Raw genomic sequence first — 18,888 nt, 5'->3', positions numbered from 1 at the left:
AAAACTCCCTGAGAGCAGACCCTGAAGAAAGAAAAAAATTCAGTCCAGGGAGTTGAAGTGATGTGCAATATATTGCTTTTCATCAACTATAATTAATTGAAAATAGTATGAAAACTTCCCTAATGTCAGCATGTATAATTGTTAACAATTGCTATTAGAAGATGAAAAGAAATGCTGTGTCAGGCTGTAATATCCCAAGAGTTCATGTGTATCATCTGCATATATAATGTGAACTCATTGTGCCAGACCTTTTCAGCTCTGCAAAAGTACTACTGGGCTAAAAATAACTCCAGCTCGTAAAAAGTTCGATGTTTTGGTGTAGATATGACAGCAGTACAAAATTGCTACTCAGCTCCAGATTGCCTCAGCAAAAACGACAAATGTGTTCAGATAAACTGTGGAGACCAACAAACAACCACCCTCAAAGGCTGTGTTGCGCTTTCAGACAAAAAAAAATTCAGGTTAAAACTTGGTTCTTCCTGCTTCTGTCCCGCAGCTGTCCATCAAAACCAGCTTTCTCCCTGCGGTCTATCAAATATTTCCCTCACAAATCAATTTTACACATGATCAGCCCATACCCCTACTGAGCTGAACCTCCCCGTTAATTAAGTGAAGAAATTACCATATATATTATATTAATGCAAACATCATTCAGCTAGTAATTCACGGCTGATCTGGATAATGGAAAGGTTGAACACCCATTAACCCAAGCCAACAAAATGGGTTGGCTGAGAAATTCTAGCAGGTCTCATGTGACTCTTCCCTCTAACTGCAGCTCTGCGGTATCTGCTATTGTAATAATTAAAATCCTCCCGGTAGATCAATACTGGAATCTCTTTATGGGAAGTGCCCTGATGGAAATGTCTCAAGGAAGCTGGGGCTGTGGAACTCTGAAAAATTCATTTTTTTTATCTGACAATTATCACCACACTGCAGACTAATTCAACAGTGCACCCCTCTCACTCTGCTTTGAATGCACTGGAGATTGACATCTAAAAAACCCTAACATCTCATTTTAACAAATAAAGGCACTATTTCCACATACAGTTTGGAATTATCAGCAATCATGAAACCAGACAAAAAATTAATATACATTAAGCACTTCATCTTCTGATGGCTTCCTCTGAGTCTCAGCTATCGCAGCCTTCTCCTCATTTCCTCTCTTTGTATCTTCCTGTATTGATCTCTGCCTTTTCATCTCTTGAAAAAAGGGAAAAGACATGTAAAATTATTATAAAGCTTGATATTTATGTATTGAAATGTGGACTTACATTATCGGGTTTTCATATATTTATTGTTAAATATTATTAAATCATAAGATGGGAAAACAGGTTTTATATTTTCTCCTACCTGGTCTGCTCTCCACGTATTGACTGAAAGACTGGAGCTGAGTTTTCCTGACGGTCGAGTCCTTGCTGAACACAACAGGATTTCTAAACCGTTCTGCTGCTTTTTGTGATCGCTCAGCACGATGCTCCTCTGTTCCATTCTGCTGGGAAAAAACCAGACACACAACAGTTTCTTTTGTTTACAAGCGGGAAGACATTAATTTGAAAGGTATGTTTTTGTGAGGGGACAGGACACAGCTTTTACAAAGTGGATTTCACAACTCGGGCCATGGTTTATATTGGATGGAAGTCTCAGCTGCGGGGAAAAAAGTAGAAGAGTGATTAACTTTTTTTTTTTTTTTTTTTTTTTTTTCCAATATGTGGTGGCAACGACTGGCTTTTTGCTCTGTGGGCATCCTTCTGCAGAACTCTCCACTTCTTTACCAAGCAGACCTCTTCATTGTGACCAGCATCTGCCAGCGATGCCCGTTTTAAACAAAAACTCACTCCTTTGCACCTTTGCTGTGCCAAGCCCTGCATGTGCTGCTGCCAAGTCGCGGCGTCTCTGCCCCTGAACACGATCTGTATCATTTTAAAGCGTGTTGCCTTTAGCCTCTCTCCCTGCCCGGTATAGAAATCTGTTGTTTTCTGTAGTCCCATAGACTTGTATGACAAGAAGAACTAGTTTCTAATTTTATGCCCATTGAGATAAACCACTAATGCTGGATGAAGTCTAAAAGGTAGGATTATAATGCTACCCCACTGAACTGCATTTCATCAGCTATAACTTTCCAAAGCCAGATTTGTAAGTAAGCCCTTTACAGCTAAGGAAACTACAATTATCTTTTCCAGGGCTTCCTATGTTAATACTGGTAACAAATTCAAATGATTCTATCAACACAAAATATCCCAGAAGACTGAACCACTGTGGTGTGTGGAAGCTGCAGATACCGAGGTGCTGTGTACCAAACAAATATTTCATTTTATACCTAATCTTTTATTATTTTTATTAAGTGTTTTGAAAGTAAATAGGGAAAGGCTAAGATGCATGACTAATAGCTAAGCCTGCTGAATGCTGAAACTGGTTATCAAAAGCTACCAAGACTTTGCCCTTCCTCTGCATTGAGACAATCGGTAATGAGGGAGTTCTCCAACGGCCTATTCTCTCGCCTCAAGGAGGCCGGGGATACACAATCCCCAAGGGAAGGTAACAGTTTATCCTTTTCCACAAACACAGAATGCCTCATTTAGAAACCTGTAAACTGCATTTTATTAAAAAACAAATCCACCTCAATGCCAAGAGCTCCATGAGAACAGATGGACACCATATATTCCTTATAACGCCGCCTTTCAACTCTTCCTTAGAAAAGATGCACGCAGAGATAAACTGTTAAGTTGCACCTTTTTGTGGGAGAACCTTAAAAAGAAATCAACTCCTTCACAAATGCTTTTTATAGAGAAATACAATTTTTGTCAGGTTAGGTGATACCAAATTGCCGTAAGAGGCAGCCTGTGTGTCATTTCACAGAATTAAGGCTTAAACAAGTAAAGCTTATACCTCTGGATGACTTTTCAGCTGCACTAGTCAGATGGTTATAAGATTTTGGTTAAATAAAAGGTGGCTTTTTGTTATTAGTATAATAACCATCTGACAGCCTAAACTGAGTCTTTACCAAAATAAACAAACATGGCTAATTTTTTAGGCCTGGCAACATGCTAAAATATCAGTGTGATTAGCTAGTAAATCCCATTTTAAGAAACCTTTTTATGACTGGGGACTTCTGCCACTTTACAAATGTATTCCTCTAAGCCCACTAATTCAGTTAGCCTTTTCAATCCATTGTATTATTCTTGGGCCAGCTTCATTTTGCATTAAATCCACTGCAGAAAGCTAAATTGAACGCAAAAATCAGACTTGATCCAGGCTTCCTTTTGTTCAAAGATAGAGACCGAAAGTCCTCTGCTGCTGCCACACACTTTCATCACCAATTTATAGGAACCGACAGTGTAAGGGAAAAGCAATGAAAGTCATTGTTTTGGGACTTCAAAGCATCTCTGTATCTGGGGAAGGAAATCCTTTCAGTCAGCAGTGCTCTCCCCACAGACTGCAGGTGGGTGAAAAGTTATACCCAACTGGAAGTGCCCCAGAGCCATAGGGATATTACTGACATACAGGGACTATTTTTAAAAAATAGAACAGCGAGAACAAAAGGGGTCTAATTAAGAAAATGAAATGGAAAAGTGATTGGTGGGCACTTTATGCTGAAGTGGTGAACATTAAGAATAGGCAAAGTGCCCATATACACCACATAGTCGTGTCTGTTTTTCTCAGACACACTCATCGAGCACCCAAAGTATGTAAGCCTTTAAAGTGTACCACAGCCTAATTTTAATGTAGGAAAAAACAGAGGGCCAGGACTAGGAGGGAAGCAAATCTCTGAGAGTCCAACCTCACTCCCATTCAGGTTAGGTAGTCCAGCTGCTGATTGTACCAGCAGCAGGATGGAGCCCGTGCTGCATTTCTGGTATCAGTAACAACCTGAGCAGGCAGAATTGAGAGAGCTTCTTATAGCTGTTAGTGTTCTGCCAATGACAAGTATCAAGATTAAGGAAAAAAAAAGAAAATGTGTTGATCAATCAACAGGAAAAAACCCAGTGCATTGCAACCCTAACTGCACTGCCATGAAGATTTTCTGTGTTTCTGACTCTTAAAGATTTGGTAAGAAATTATTTTCCTCCTCACAAAATACAAACCCTCGATTATAACATGCAGGTACCAAAACAAAAGCATTAAGCAAAACTTACCTTAATGTCTTGCTCTGAGCTATCTGTTACAGTTTTCTGAGCAGCACTGGAGAGTGAATTTGCCACCTGTGGCTGAGCTTCTAGGAGCTTCTTCAGCTTCAAATCCATCAACTTACTGTTTTGTTCTGCTAAATATGCAAATACCACATACAACAGAGTGAGATGCATTTCAATGCAGACTTGCTACAACAATGTAGCAATTTAAAAGGTAGATTTAATTCACTTTGCTATCATTTTGAACTTAAAAAAAAACCAGAAGGAATTGTTTTTGTGATTGGAATTGGTGCAGATTTGTGTAACATACATAAGATTTTTTTCTTGGAAAACATACACTCAGCTGAACAAGTAAACATGCTTGCAGACAATAGATGAAAAACACAGAAAGTAGATAATGTTTAAAGTTACTCCCAATGGGTACATACCTATACTTTGGTATAAAAACACACCTAAAAAGCCATTTATTTAGAGATGAAAATTTATCATATAATTTACATATTGATAACCCCTCAAGTTTATGAACTACTAGTTCATCCTTCTCGGCACAGCTTCTCATAAAATTTCAGTATCAAAAAAGACTACTTTCTAGTAATAATTTACTATGATTCATAGAGTATGTTGAAACTAGAAGTCATAAATGCTTCAGAACTGCATCAAAGGGACAGACTCTAAGTCTGCTGAAGCCCTCAAATTTTTTAATCAATTTTAGCAACTTGGATCAGAGCCCAAATAAACAGCAGTTGAGAACTTTACCTCCCACTAATATTCATTCCGTATGAATTTGTAACACACCTACCCATGGAGTTACCTACACACACACGCACACATAAGGAGGAGGAAGGTGCTAATAGCAAGCTGAAGCACAGACTGTGGAGCTGCCCCTGGGCAGGGAAGCAGAGGAACACTGGCACAGAAGCCCCCAGACACACCCTCTGCATGCAGCCCCACGGGAGGAATCACCCCTGCGCTGGAGCAGAGCATCACCTGCACACGGGATGCACTTACACCTGGGCCTTGGGTCACAGGCAGAGGAAAGAGCAGTTCTGTTCTTTCCCACATGCACAAGCTGAGTTTTTCACTGCAGAGTGGTGACTCCTTGCTGGTGTGGAAAGTGGAGTCATGACTGCTTAGCCACACAGCTCCTTCCAAGGTTTGGAGCACTCCAATGCATATTAGCCAAAACAGTTTTGGCATGTGGGCAGTCAAATGCTGCCTGTCTCCAGCAGCAATGGGCTGGGCTGGATTATGAAAAAGGATAGTTTCCCTTTCCTCTGGCACACCCAGACAGGGTGTCCTTTAATTGAGGCTCACATGTAAGTACATGCACGTTCTTGTGGGTTTATACATAAACATCATGTAATAACCATGATATAAGAGGTTCACAACTCGTAGAAACACTGACAAATACAGACAGAAGTGGTACTTAAAACCAAGAAGGAGTAAAACCAAATTTTCTGTTCTTAAGAGAGATAAGAGGGGCTAAGATTCAGCATGGGACTAATTAAGATCGTCCATAATGATCCCAAATCTGAAATGTCACTTAAAAGTTGTACTTTTAAGTGTTCCCAGGAGATTCAGCCTACACTTGGTATGACTGGCAGATTCAAACCAAAATCCATGTAGTCTGATTTCTACCACAGCACTAGACTGCTTTGTGTACTACTGCCAATCTTCTTTCTTACTTGTCTGTACCTCTGACTACTGTGCAGACTGAACTGCAAAATCATGTCCCAGGTCTTTTCCAGGATGTATCCCCAGGGTGGACAGGGAGAACTGGGCAGTGGGTTTGTATCCCTGAAAAGGCACCTCTCAGAAAACAAGGCCCACAGAAATAAATGTTGGTAGATCACTGGGCAATGGGACAGGAATATTCACTTACTCAGCTTCTCTTCCTTCTAAAATTAACCAGTTTTTACTGGAAAATTATTTGACAGGATTCTGATTTAGGTAAGCTAAATTCAAGTGCTGGAAATACTAAATATATTTTCTTATGTGTCTGGAAATCCTCAAATAGAAAAAAATAAAGGACATTACTCAAATCCTTTGCATGCAAGCAAGACTACAAAGTGCTATACACACACCACTGTTGGTTTAATTTACAAAGAAAAAAACACTAAATAAGGTTCTGATTTAACATATTATGGACTACACATTTGGGTCTAGCTGGTGTGCGCAGAATCAAGCCAGAGGATCCTGAATATATTCTCTCTTGTAGTGCCTGTTCAAGACACAGTCCTGTGCTGGCCAAGTTACTCCAGGCCTGAGCTAACTGTAGGATTCCAACGTATTCAGCACAACACTTACCACCTAAACTCCAGCTGGGCTTTTTTTGAAAGGCTGGGAATAACACTCCTGTGACTTCATGTGTTTATAAAACCCCTGTTATTTGAACACTGTTAAGTAAATAGGACTGCTTCTGCTCATATTTATACCTCCATGCCCCCCACTGGGGCAACAAGGTGTAAACACAAGAACTGGTCCTTAGAAGGCACCAGAGAGACACCAAGTCTGTATGATCATAGAAAGTCACATTTGCTCCTCTTCCCTGAGCAGATGGGCCAGGATGGCAGCACAGAGTAGCAGCTGTAGTCACCCACACAATTGCTCATCCCTCTGCCTACGTGGCACAACCCAGGCAGGGTGCTTTCAGGTGGCTCTGCTTTACCAATGTGGCCTAGGGCCCCCTTCCCCATCAAAAGAGCAAGAGACATTTAAATCTGACATTGTTGGAAATAATGATTTCCTTGATTTTAAATTTCAACTAAACATGAATGCAGGATATTAAACATTAGGGTTTAAGAGAGCTGGAAAGGCACATGGGAATAAAGCTGACAGAGAGACAAGCAGCACATCAGTATTTATATGATGATGGAGTGTTAGTCATGCAAAATTCACAAAATAGCCATTATTTAAATTACCCGTTGAATCAAGGTCATTTTCTAGGTTAGTAAGTTCATCTCCACCTCCAGTAACAGAGCATTCAGGAGCCTCCTCATTAGTATCTATCTCAATATTATCATCATCCTCATCCTCATCTGTAGGAACACACAGCATTAAGGTTAGTATTTTCATATGTACATGCAACACACCACTCAAAAAAAAAAAAGAATGCTTTAGGGAACAAGCTGAGTTATGATAAAAATGCAAATAATTAAATAAGTCTGGAAGGAGACTCCAGTCTGTCCACTTCTGGATGTATCTTTAAACTGAGGCAATTCATTAAACATATGGGGGGTCTCTGCTGGAAACTCCTGCTCCAATAAAGGCAGAGACTGGCGTCAGCAGTGGCTGTTCCCTGCCCTGAACCTCTGGGTAAGTTGAGTCAAAAATGGTTTCCCCCAGGCTCCCAGTTCTCCATATTGCAGAATGGGTGCCAAAGATGCCATGTGGGTCTGGGTAGCAAAAGGACCTTGAGCTCCTGTCTCCTCAGAAAGACTCCAGATACTGACAGAGACTTGCTAAGTCTCTCCAAGCTGGAAAGCTTGGAGAGACTTGCTACTCCTCACCTTGTATAAGTACATCCCAGAGAAGTGATCACTGTACCTTGCCTAGGTTTTAAAGTCTCCTCCTGGTACTAGGAGGAATGCTACCACCTGGAACATCATGTGATGCTCAGTAAGCACCTATGTCAGGTGCAGTGAGAGCACTCATGAATTGCTGCTTTCCCAAAACTGCAGGATGGGTCAGGCTGGAAGGGACCACCGTGGGTCATCTGCTCCAACCTCCCTGCTCAAGCAGGGCCATCCCAGAGCACATGGCACAGGATGTGTCCAGGTGGTTCTTGGCTATCCCCAGGGACAGAGACTCCACAGCCTCTGGGCAATCTGTCCCAGTGCTCAGGCACTGCACAGGGAAGTTCTTCCTCATGTTCAGGTGGAACTTCCTGAGCCTCAGTTCCTGCCCCACTGTCCCACTGCCTCTTGTCCCACTGCCTCTGGACAGAGCCTGCTCCATGTCCTGGCCCCTCCCTGCAGGCACTGACAGACATTGATGAGGTTCCCTCTCAGTGTCTCTTCTCCAGGCTGAGCAGCCCCAGCTCCTCCAGCCTCTCCTCAGAGCTGAGGTGCTCCTGTCCCTTCATCATCTCTGTCCCCCTCTGCTGGAGCCTCTCCAGGAGCTCCATGTCTCTCTTGTCCTGAGGATCCCAGAACTGGACCCAGCACTCCAGACTGGCCTCCCCAGGGCTGAGCAGAGGGGCAGGATCACCTCCCTGCCCTGCTGGCAATGCAGTTCCTAATGCAGCCCAGGGTGCCCTTGGCCTTCTTGTCCCCCAGGGCAGGGCTGGCCCATGCACAGCTCCTTGTCCAGCAGCACCCCCAGGTCCTTCTGTGCAGAGCTGCTGCCCAGCAGGTCACCCCAGCCCGTGCTGGTGCCTGGGGTTGCTCCTCCCCAGGTGCAGGACTCTGCACTTGCCCCTGTTGAATTCCAGGAGGTTCTTCCCTGCCCATCTCTCCAGGCTGTCCAGGTCCCTCTGAAGGGCTCAGAGCCCTCTGGGGTATCAGCCACTGCTCCCAGCTCCCTGGCACCAGTGAACTTGCTGAGCAGGCATCTGCCCCTTCATCCAAGTCATTGATGAATAAGTTAAAAGTGCTTTACTGCACTACTTTTCATCAGCATTGTTTGTAAGCTACACACATTTTAAATAAAATAATAATTGTAATTATAGTTTTATAGAATCTTTCTAGCAAGTTTCTCAGAGAAGTTTATGAATATAACTCATAAATGAGCCCCCTAATGTTTTATGAAGTAGGCAATTATTATAATTACAATGATGATGATGATGATGTAGGTAAATTATGGCACAGAAAGAGTAAGTAACCTGAAGAAGATCAAATAGCAAGTTCTGAATTGTGAAGCAGATCCCAGAAAAAATCCTGACTCACATTTTCAATACAAATATATAATGAAATTCAAGTCCATAAAAGCTAGATTAGTACTTTCAAAGTAAATAGATACATTGTATTTACTCACTTTTAGATCTCATATCAAATGGTATCTACACTTGTTCAGACTTCCACTGACATTTTTTCCTATGTACACATGCACGTGTGTAAAAATGATAAAAGAGGGTAGGCTAAAGTATGTCTGAAGAAAGAAGACAGTAACTAAATGAACTTTAAAATATCAAAAAAACCCCCAAATTATAAATACAGGACATGGGTATATTCAAACATCATGTAAACAAAAAGGATCCTAAATATAGTACCATGATGCCATAATTCTGAATCTCAGAGGTTTGGACCAGGATTGGTGCTGATCACTCATGGCTTGGAAACACACTCAACCTCATTCCCAGCCCTGAAGCTTGCACTTTAGGCCCACACTGCTGTCATGAAGGTCACACAACTGCATCTTCACTCTATCCCTTTATCTCCACAGCACCTATAATTCCCATTTTAGGAGTCTGTTGATTTTTTTATGTCTACTACTTTTTTTCTAACCAGCTGCTCCCTCGATTGCCCTGTAACTAACATCAACATCTTTCACAGACCTCTGCTGATATAGGGTAAGGCTCTTGCTGCCACAGACAGGAGCAAAGAGGTTCCCACTCCAGTGTCCCACTTATCCAACATCGGTTGTGTGTGTGATGGAGCAGCAGCTGGTGAAGCAAGACCCCTGTGCTTCAGCTGAGCACCATGACTTCCCTGGGCTCCCTTCCATCTGCTCTCCTTGGTCTCTAGAAGACTTGGCTTCCTTCCAAGCTGCCCCAGATTGAACCAGAGTGATGGAGAAGAACATCTCCTTGCAGCCAATCCAAGATCTGTGACCAGACCTGTGACCTGATAGATTGTGCTTCAGGTGTGGAAGTGGGTGGGCAGAAACACTCCTAACTTTCTGAGACACCCTCTCTGTTTCCACTTAAACTCACACAGGTGATCCTGGAATCTGGACTCCTGCTGTTTCAGGAAGCACAGAGATAAGTGAACAAAGTAGGATGGCACAGCATGATCTTCATGAAGTGGAAAAAATGACAAAAAGTAAAAAGCAGACTGAAGAGAAAACAGAGAATGGTAAAGCAACAACAGTGGCAATTTTGATGGTTTTGATGGTTTTGAATTCCCTTCAAAGCTGCTCTACTGTTTCTGATGAGGAGCTGGACTTGCACACCATTATAAATCCTTCATGCCGGTGCTGGAGAAATTCAGTGGCACTCAGGCCATGGTACTCTCAGATACATCCTGGAGTTCACAGGGGCACACTGAAAGCATGACTGGGCTACTGTGGAAAAGGTAAAAGGGAAGAAAGACACACAGTCTCATGGCAGAGGGAAACCAAATGCACCTGGGGCCTAGAAGCAGGCAATAACTTTTGGAATCACCCAAAGGTGTCAGCTCAGAAGATCGGCTCACAGCTACTAGTCATCCCACCACATGCTAGATGTGTCAAAACAATCTAAACAAGATGGCAGGGTTTAAAACTCCTGCATACTAAGGGAATGCTTATATTAGATTGTTTGATTTTCTTTAATTTAATATAGCAAGATGAGATCAGAGGCACTGCCTTTGACACCACCATTTTAGGAAACAAAAGAGATGGCAATGTGGAAGACACCAGTTTCTGGTATCAGATAATGACCTGACCTAGTATTTAATTTAAAGTTGGCAGACTTTGACTGAATATGATTATCAGGACATTTACACTTTATTTTAAAAGAAAATCAATTAAGTGCAGTAATTTCAGAATTTTTCAAGTATCTTTAAAAATCTAGATTCCTTGATTTAAATTACTCTAGAGTTTTTTTCCGGTTCAGTGTTCTTCCAGTGTATTAAAAGGGAAATGTGTTTAGGCAGCATGTTACAACAAGATTTTGCAATTATAAATGATAAAAGGTACAACATGACTAAGAGATAACAGATATCTTTGATGAAAAGAACAAATTGCTAGTGTGAAAAACTTAAAGCACTTGGTCTAGAACCGGGGCAGATATTTAGAAAATGACTGAAGGACTGAAGTACTGCTTCCTTGGAAAGTATGCAAATTTGAATCCCAGACAAACAGTAAAGCTTTACTATTTCATGAAGGAATGAACAAAATAAAAGATAAAGGATTGAGTCAACAACTTAAAAGCACTGACCATTTCCTGCACAGCATGGATTGCAGTCTGGATTGGAGAGAGGGAAATAAGTACCTTTTGGAACCACATGGAAATGCCAGAATATTGGTGGAAAGGGACCCAGGGGCATTTTATAGCTCTTATGTCCTACTACTCAGATTAAGGTCAGGCCTAATCTGTGGACAAACTGATATTCTCTTGACTAGGTTTAAGCTTGTCCACACGCGAAGGATTTGCAGCTGACTGCACCAATTTCTAGATTAAATGAAAAAGGAATAATTTTCATAGTGAAGCAAAAGCATTGATGGAGGCTGGATCACGTTACTGGGAGAAGCTGCACAAACAACACTTGCTCTTCAGGGAAGATATCTCCAGCCTTCAGCATTGTCTCTGGGAAGTCCTTTAGGCTTGTGGATGTTGAGATATTTAGTTTATTTACTTCCAGGTACAGAGTTCTCTTTAAGGCTACAGGATGTGACAGGAGCCTGTGCACAGTAATAAAGACAGCAAAGGCAGGGAATGGAAGAAACGCAAGAGTTGAAATACTGGTTCCATGTACAAGAAATCTGATGTCAGGGCAAGAAATTACAGCAGTAACTGTCGATAGACAGAAACACTGCCTGCTAAAAATACTAAGGACCTAACACTCGTTCCATGAGCTGGAGACTGATGAGTAAGGCTGTGCCACCACATACATTCCCTGAAGATCATTGCCTCAGAAGTGAGATCCTAAACTTACCCTGTCCTCACCACCCCTGGGTCCGTGCCACTTCCTCACACCAACACCAGCTCAAATAAAGGATGGAGATGTGCCAGAGAGTGAAGAAAACACACCGTCAAATCCCAGAAGAGCAGACAGGTGTTCCACTGCTCAGGGACAATTCCTAGATAATATGTCAGTGCTGTTGTCCCGGTGCTGCTAGGAAAAGGGGGGATATTTGGATCTCTATCTCAATACTGTCCCTGGATCCATCTCAAGGCATCCGCTTATCGGCCCAAAGCTAATAGGACATCTAATAAATTTAAAGCTGCCATCCCAAACCCTCTGGCAGTTGGCAGAAAGAAGTATTTTCTGTCTCACATGCCAAAGAAACTATGAAAAAGACTGGATTCATAGCTAGGGATGCTGCTTATCCAGGAAAGTTTCAACTTGCCATAGTCATTTGAGTTTCTCAGATCCTGGTTAAATAAAGCTTTTTAACAAAGAATATTGCACCAGTGCCAAAGTGTGAAATTCTTAATGAGCACATAGAAACAATGGAAGAGATCATGCTTTTACCTACAGTTGTAAGAAAGAAGTTAGTCTTTAAAGACTCCAGAATCCCAGAGCTGAAATGTCACATTTTTCTGAAATAATTGAATTGAGAGTAAAATTATTTGGTACGTTCCCTTTCTGTAAATCAAAAAGTAATTGCAATCAATGCAGAAGAAGAGATTAATGATGTATAATGGACAAGAGAGCCCAGAAAACACAAGATAATAAGCTTGTCTTGGGTATTGTGTAGGGAATACAGGACTCTACACAATAAAAATGTGAATGCAGTTAAGGGAAACATTCAAAGTCCAGTAGTAATAAGGAGACTGTCTATTAAATCCTAATTTTTGGTGGAAATCGAAAAACCAAAAAGACTAAACCCAGAAGTAATTCCAATTAATTTGTTCTGTAAAGTGTTGGTGCCATTTCACAGAACTACTACATTTCAGAAAAATTAATTTCTTTAGGGGAGATTTGGTATAGCACCTGAAAATACCAGTGGTGTGGTAAAATTATGTGGAAGATGTGCCATAAGGAAATCTCTTTGAGAAGGAGGAAGCAGGAGAAAATGCTAGAAAATGCACACTGACACGAAAAGAGCAAAGAGGGATAAAACAAGACAAGGAATGAAAACTTTAGGTCCAAGAGAAGTTCAAAAACTTGGCCAAACTATTGCATGAACGAAAAATAAATCCAAGTACAAATTATAAATCAATGCCAACGTAGAAAGCTGGATAAAACCCAATTGGTAGAGTGGTGATTACTTTAAAAATGAGTTGTCATCAATGCTGATACTGTCTGCTCTTTTAGTAACACTAAACTCTCTGGATGCATATACAATCTCACCCTACAAATACAGTTTTCTTTTAATATATATGCACAGCTACCTCTCTGACTGCTTACAAATTGCATGAAGGGAAGGAAGAGAAATGGCAAAATACAGAGGAAAATATGAACAGGACAACCACATCCCAGAAAGCAGCACACTGGGATATTTAGCAACTCTACAGGTGAGTCACTGCAACAAAACAGGGTCACTGTTGTCCAGCTGAGCACCCAGGATAGAACCAGACAAAGCCCTTACTTTGAGAGAAGGTATGGCAGGAACAGCTATGCACAGGCATGATGACACAGGGAGAAGGAAGTAACGAAATCAGGTAGGATGGGGAATCATGAACTGTGAAGAGGGATGAGGAACACCCTGGCCTAGGTAATACCCAAGTCCTGTATCATTTGGCTCAGCCTGTCTTACTGCCATCAAGGATATAATTTCTCTACTTGTCACAAAAGAGAGTTATGTTGGCAAGTTTGGTTTACTGGACAAAGAGAGCAAAACTGAGGACCAGACTCAAAGGGAGATATAAAACTCACTGCTTTCTATTTGGTGTTAAATGGAACAGAAGTGTAGGGCTCGGGGTGCAGTAAGACTGTATTTAAATACTGAGGCATACAAAATACATGTAGTAGATAGGAAATAAATATTTTTGTTGAATCTACATGAATTGTCAGTATCAAGCTGGATTTTTCTTACACTTTGGCTTATGATTACAAGTTAGTTTGAGAAACACTATTTCCCTTAGAATATGGAGAAGACATTAAAAGAGCAAGAAGCCTGCACTGAAATGTTGCTCAGCACCCATCTGAGTTTGAGTGACACTACATTACTCCAGCTCATAGCAATGGCAGGTATATGAATTTTAATGGTATTTCAAAGTCAGCTTAATAACATTATAGGAATATTACAACTCAAAACCTGTAAAAGCAAGTGGTCTGTCAAAAGACTGCCATTTAAAGTCAAAAGTTTGTTGCCCCTACCTCTCACAGACCACCTTTAAAATTCTCTTCTTTTGAACACATTTAATACAAACAACATTTCTTAAATATTTCAAATGTTGTTTTTCCCCAAAATTATGTCCATGTTTCTATATAAAAATATATATTGAAGAGAACCAACAACCATGAAATTCTAAGAAACTGTGAGAAATAAGAAATCTGTAAATAATGGGCCAGCATGAGCTAGTTGTTCACACAACAGATTTTTCTTTCAATCTCATGTATGCTTTTCTTTCAACTGCTGGAAATAACAGGGATTTAGGAAACACATCTACATCTCTAGGTCTTTTGATACATTCACCTGATGAACAACAATGTTTTGAAGTGTGAATAAAAGTGACACCCAGAAAGGTCTCTGGTTTCTAGGTTGCCACAGGAATAAGATACAAGGTTCCTCAGCTCACCTCCAGATGCCTTTGACCTTTCTTTCAACTTTTCTGCAGCCATTTCAGTGTAGCTGGGAAGTTCTGACATCTTCACTCCAGATCGAGCTTCTGCTATTAGCTGACGAGCTCTCTCTCTCAGCTGCCGACGCCGCTCTTCATCTTGCTGCTAAGATATATTGAACAGTTGCCAACTCAGTAATTGACAGAAATGCAATTTCATTCTCAATCTGATCATCATGATAGGAACTGGTTTACAGCATGGTGCTTGGCCCACATTATAAATAGGACGCTCGATATCAGTTGGGTGTCACACCACAATTTTTAAAGACATCCATGCGTCAGATTAGTTTTTTTAAGCATTCCCCAAATTATTACTGCATTACAAACCTGATGATTTGCAATGTAAAGCTTTTATAAATTATGTTCTACAAAAACACCTTGATGAAAATTTGCGGACACTTTAGTCTCAAAGTAATCACACCCAATGAGTGATTTGAGTGAAGATTTACTGTGGTTATAAAATGGTTTTACTAAATTGAATTACTCATTTGAGTAGTATTCTGTCACAGAACTGAACTGAGAAGCCAGATATTGCTCTTGGTTACTCCAAGCACCAAGCTGGCTTCAAAGTATAAAGTGGCATCAAATCTGAGGCATGTTCTTTGACTTCAATGTTAAAAAAAGACCCAAAACCTAATGAAAATGACTGCAAGAACAATAGATGTACTCAGAGCAGAAAAGACTTTGCACCCCTTTAAAGCATCCTACCAGTGGAGCTTTGGTCAATAATTAAAGGAATCATACTGGAACCATGCCAGATAGTGCTGTCTCACTAAAGCTCATAAATTAGAAGCATGATAATATTTCAGTTACATAAATAAGCAAAATTCTGCAGCAGGAAATTTTGTAAAAGACGAACACACCATAATAAAAAAAACTTCAGAAAAAGGTCTGTTTAAGCATATCTATAAGACTCACCATCTCCATAAGAGAAACTATTTCAGTTTTCACCATAAGCATGGGATTTTTGCTAAGTTAAGACTGTTCTTCCCCTCCCCTCAATACCAGAAATGCTCATAAAGTGCAAAGAAGTCAGTGCTTGGCTTAAATCTAACCTGCCAATAAGTTTATGTATTATTGACATAATGACCTGGATAAATCCCAGGTACAGGCTGTTGACCTGAACTAAGTGGAATATAACAAACTGCCTAATTTTGGAGAGCCATTTTGGCAGCCTTCCCACCAACCCAGAAACTTGAGCATCCCACACCTGCAGAGGCTGGTGAGAGCTGTTGCTAAGTGCTATTTAGTTTAAGCAATCATTAATAAAACAAGTGAAAAATACTAATTAGGTACATTTTATCCATTTCCATGTAAATTGTTTGTTTGTAGCTATTTACTCAGCATTGTTCTCGGCACAATAGAAAAAATGCAAATTACTGAATCAGAATGCAGCCCTAATGGGACTTTCTGTTTATAACCATTAGCCCAGAGGTGTGCTGTAATTCAATCCTCCAGCAGAAAGATTTAGCCTCATTAACAGCTCGCACGGGCAGGTTACAACTCATAAAACCCTACAGTAAACAAAGTATATGGACACAGCACAGTATCTCTCCTCTGAGTGACTGAGTCCCGATTCCCTATCAGATTGCCTTGATTTACTTTTCTCCTAATGTCCTCCCCTGGAAAGACAATTCTGCCTGGGCCCTGCGAGGCAGCGGGATGGCACATGGGCTTTGTTTGCTTTCTCACCCTTTAACTTCCCAGAAGGCACAGAGCAACAGTTCTACCAAAAATTTATTTGGTAAAGTACATATTAGAAAAACAACTGGAAAGCTTCCCCCCCACCCCCCCCTCCTATGCACTATAAGAGATCAATTTAATTTAATTTCTAGCCAGCCAACTGACACAGCAAACGGTTTTATTTCGACCCACAGTATTTGGTAACATTGCATTTTACTTGAAATAAAACTGCTCAAATCTCTAATATTCCTAATTCCTTGGATATAGAAACTTAAATTACTTCTAAGAACGAATGTACAAAACTAAGATTCCCACATGGTTTAATGTCAAACAATTTAATCTACTTCAGCATGTGTAATTTAAAATAGGGCCAGTTACGTGTTTGTGACAAAAATGCCCTAAACTGAGCTGGCTGATTTCTCCCTCTTTCCTCCCCTCCTCCTGAAAAAGAACTTGCATCCTGAATTATTAGCATAGTCATTAACATCCCGGGGATCTCCAAGCAAACACAGATTATGGTGGCTTGTGTTTGTGCTGATTAAGCCAATCATCACCAGCGGATAAGGGAAAAACCAGCCTAGTTCTTGCTTAAATTCAATTCAGGTATTTGAACCCTCTGTTACTGAGCTTGGCAGAAGAAACACTGGTAAGAAGGGGCAATAACACTGAGAGCAGAAAAAGTAAACGGGCTAAGTTTTGAAGTACAGAAAAATAGTTAAACAGCATATCAAGCTAGAATTTGGAAAGGAAAGGACTTGAGAGAGGTACAGAGGCACAAACAAAAATGTAAAAAAAAAACCAACCCAGGAGATATGAAAAGAAGGACTGCACCAAGAAAGGACCAAGCAAACACACGTACAGTGACTTATTTTTCCCTGTACAATTGAAAAGAAAACTCAGTAAAATCTTCCACCCTCTGACATGCCAAAGAGACATTACTGTTTTCTTTGTTATTTCCCCCCAAATATTTTGTAATGGTTTAAAGATCTGCCATGCAGATGCACAGTGAGGAAAACTTCACTATTTAAGGACAAACTCTTCAAGAATAAGTAATGTAATTCCTTGTTTCCCTCCTATAAAAATGTATTGGTATGCAATTTTTATATTTCACAGTTCACTGACATCTCGGCAAGCTTTCTTCCACTGCTTCAATGGTGCTACTTTTAATTTTATCCTCCTTAGTCCTAGTAATTAAAGTGATCAGCAGTGGCATCCCAACGGCTTTGACACAGCTACAACCCCCTAGCTGACTCCGGCTTTTAAGGGAAAGGGGAAGAAAAAAAGGACGGGAGTTTCATTTCACTCGAACAAGAAAATCAAGCTTCTTCAATCCTCAACTTTATCCAATTGTTCTTTCAGCAGCCTTTGGATCTTAAGAAACAAATAAAAATGGCTGCCATTAGGGGGTCCTGTTTGTACTCGCCGCAGACGGCAGTGACTGACATTACTTTGGCCAAAAATTATGCCGTGGATTTGGGAAGGTGAATTCAAATGTGAAACACTGGCAGGGCAGTTTCTGAGATCATTACCCAGCCAGCTGAGAGCTGCCCAACTCAGGAAAATATTGAGAGCGATGGAGTCTTTCAGGGTAAAAAAACCCCAAACAACCCCTTAAAAACCATCTCCTTAAATGACTAAAAATTTTGCAATATTCTCACACTAAAAAGAAAATAAACCACAACATCTTCGCTAGGGATTTTCAGTCCTCCTTTGGTAGAATTTTGGGAGGATGCAAACTGACTTTACACCAGAATTCTCATAATGTATTGTCCTCTCACTATAAAAAAAAAATATATATACAATCTGTTGAACAGCATTTATTTGACATTCAAAAAGTAAATTATTTTCTGTGTCCTTGGACTGGGGGACAAAAGTAAAATTCAGAAATGTGGTAAATTGCTTGTAATCCACAGCAACAAAATCAAGCCAGAGTTGTATGAGAGGGAGCAATTCCTGAAGCTGTAGGTTTCAAAATGGTTCATGGTCAGCCGTGAGTGCGCAGTACATCTAAGAGAAAGAACTTGACTGCCACCTCTTTCATCATTAGACAGGAAGAACGGCTCTGTTATTAGCCATTCAGAAAGAAAAATACTTCTGTGCTTGTCCAGAGGCAAGGATTACCAAAATGTACCTATTCAGTTAGAAGAGAAGACAGAATTTAAAAAAAAAAAAAATTAAAAAATTACATGAGCTTTAAAGGTTTGAGCAGGCTGGGTTGTACTGTGACCTTGATCGGCTCTTGTTTGAGTAAATAGGATTTGGGATGAAACATTAAAACTGTTTAGCAGATCTTTTCAAACCATTTCAAACTTTTCTTATGTTGGTTTATAATATAACCAGACATGCTTGTAAATGGCCACACCTGCTCATTCCTCTGGGGATGGCCTGATCTCTGCCTTTGCTAACAAAGAAAGGATGGGAGAAAAAAAAAATCAGCCTTTCTTGTTGCAAAACAGAGTGGAAAGTCAAAATCTTTCTCAAGTTTGT

General features: G+C 40.6%; 1 protein-coding gene across 13 annotated transcripts in view; it reads right to left on the bottom strand.

Moving 5' to 3' along the window:
- EHBP1 (EH domain binding protein 1) overlaps window positions 1-18,888 on the bottom strand; it is a 205,049-nt gene that overhangs the window by 37,472 nt on the left and 148,689 nt on the right. For 3 of the 13 annotated variants that reach the window (XM_050972586.1, XM_050972597.1, XM_050972598.1), the window contains 5 exons: window positions 14,677-14,824; window positions 7,049-7,165; window positions 4,134-4,261; window positions 1,351-1,492; window positions 1,094-1,200 (listed from right to left, as the gene is read on the bottom strand). In XM_050972586.1, the coding sequence (XP_050828543.1) occupies window positions 1,094-1,200; window positions 1,351-1,492; window positions 4,134-4,261; window positions 7,049-7,165; window positions 14,677-14,824 (642 nt within the window). The remainder of the gene's footprint in view (window positions 1-1,093; window positions 1,201-1,350; window positions 1,493-4,133; window positions 4,262-7,048; window positions 7,166-14,676; window positions 14,825-18,888) is intronic. The other 10 variants (XM_050972588.1, XM_050972589.1, XM_050972587.1 and 7 more) reach the window with 10 other exon arrangements.

The sequence above is a fragment of the Serinus canaria genome, chromosome 3 (assembly GCF_022539315.1).
Source record: "Serinus canaria isolate serCan28SL12 chromosome 3, serCan2020, whole genome shotgun sequence".
In the NCBI taxonomy this organism is placed as follows: Eukaryota; Metazoa; Chordata; class Aves; order Passeriformes; family Fringillidae; genus Serinus; species Serinus canaria.
This window is presented reverse-complemented; position numbering and strand designations above follow the sequence as displayed.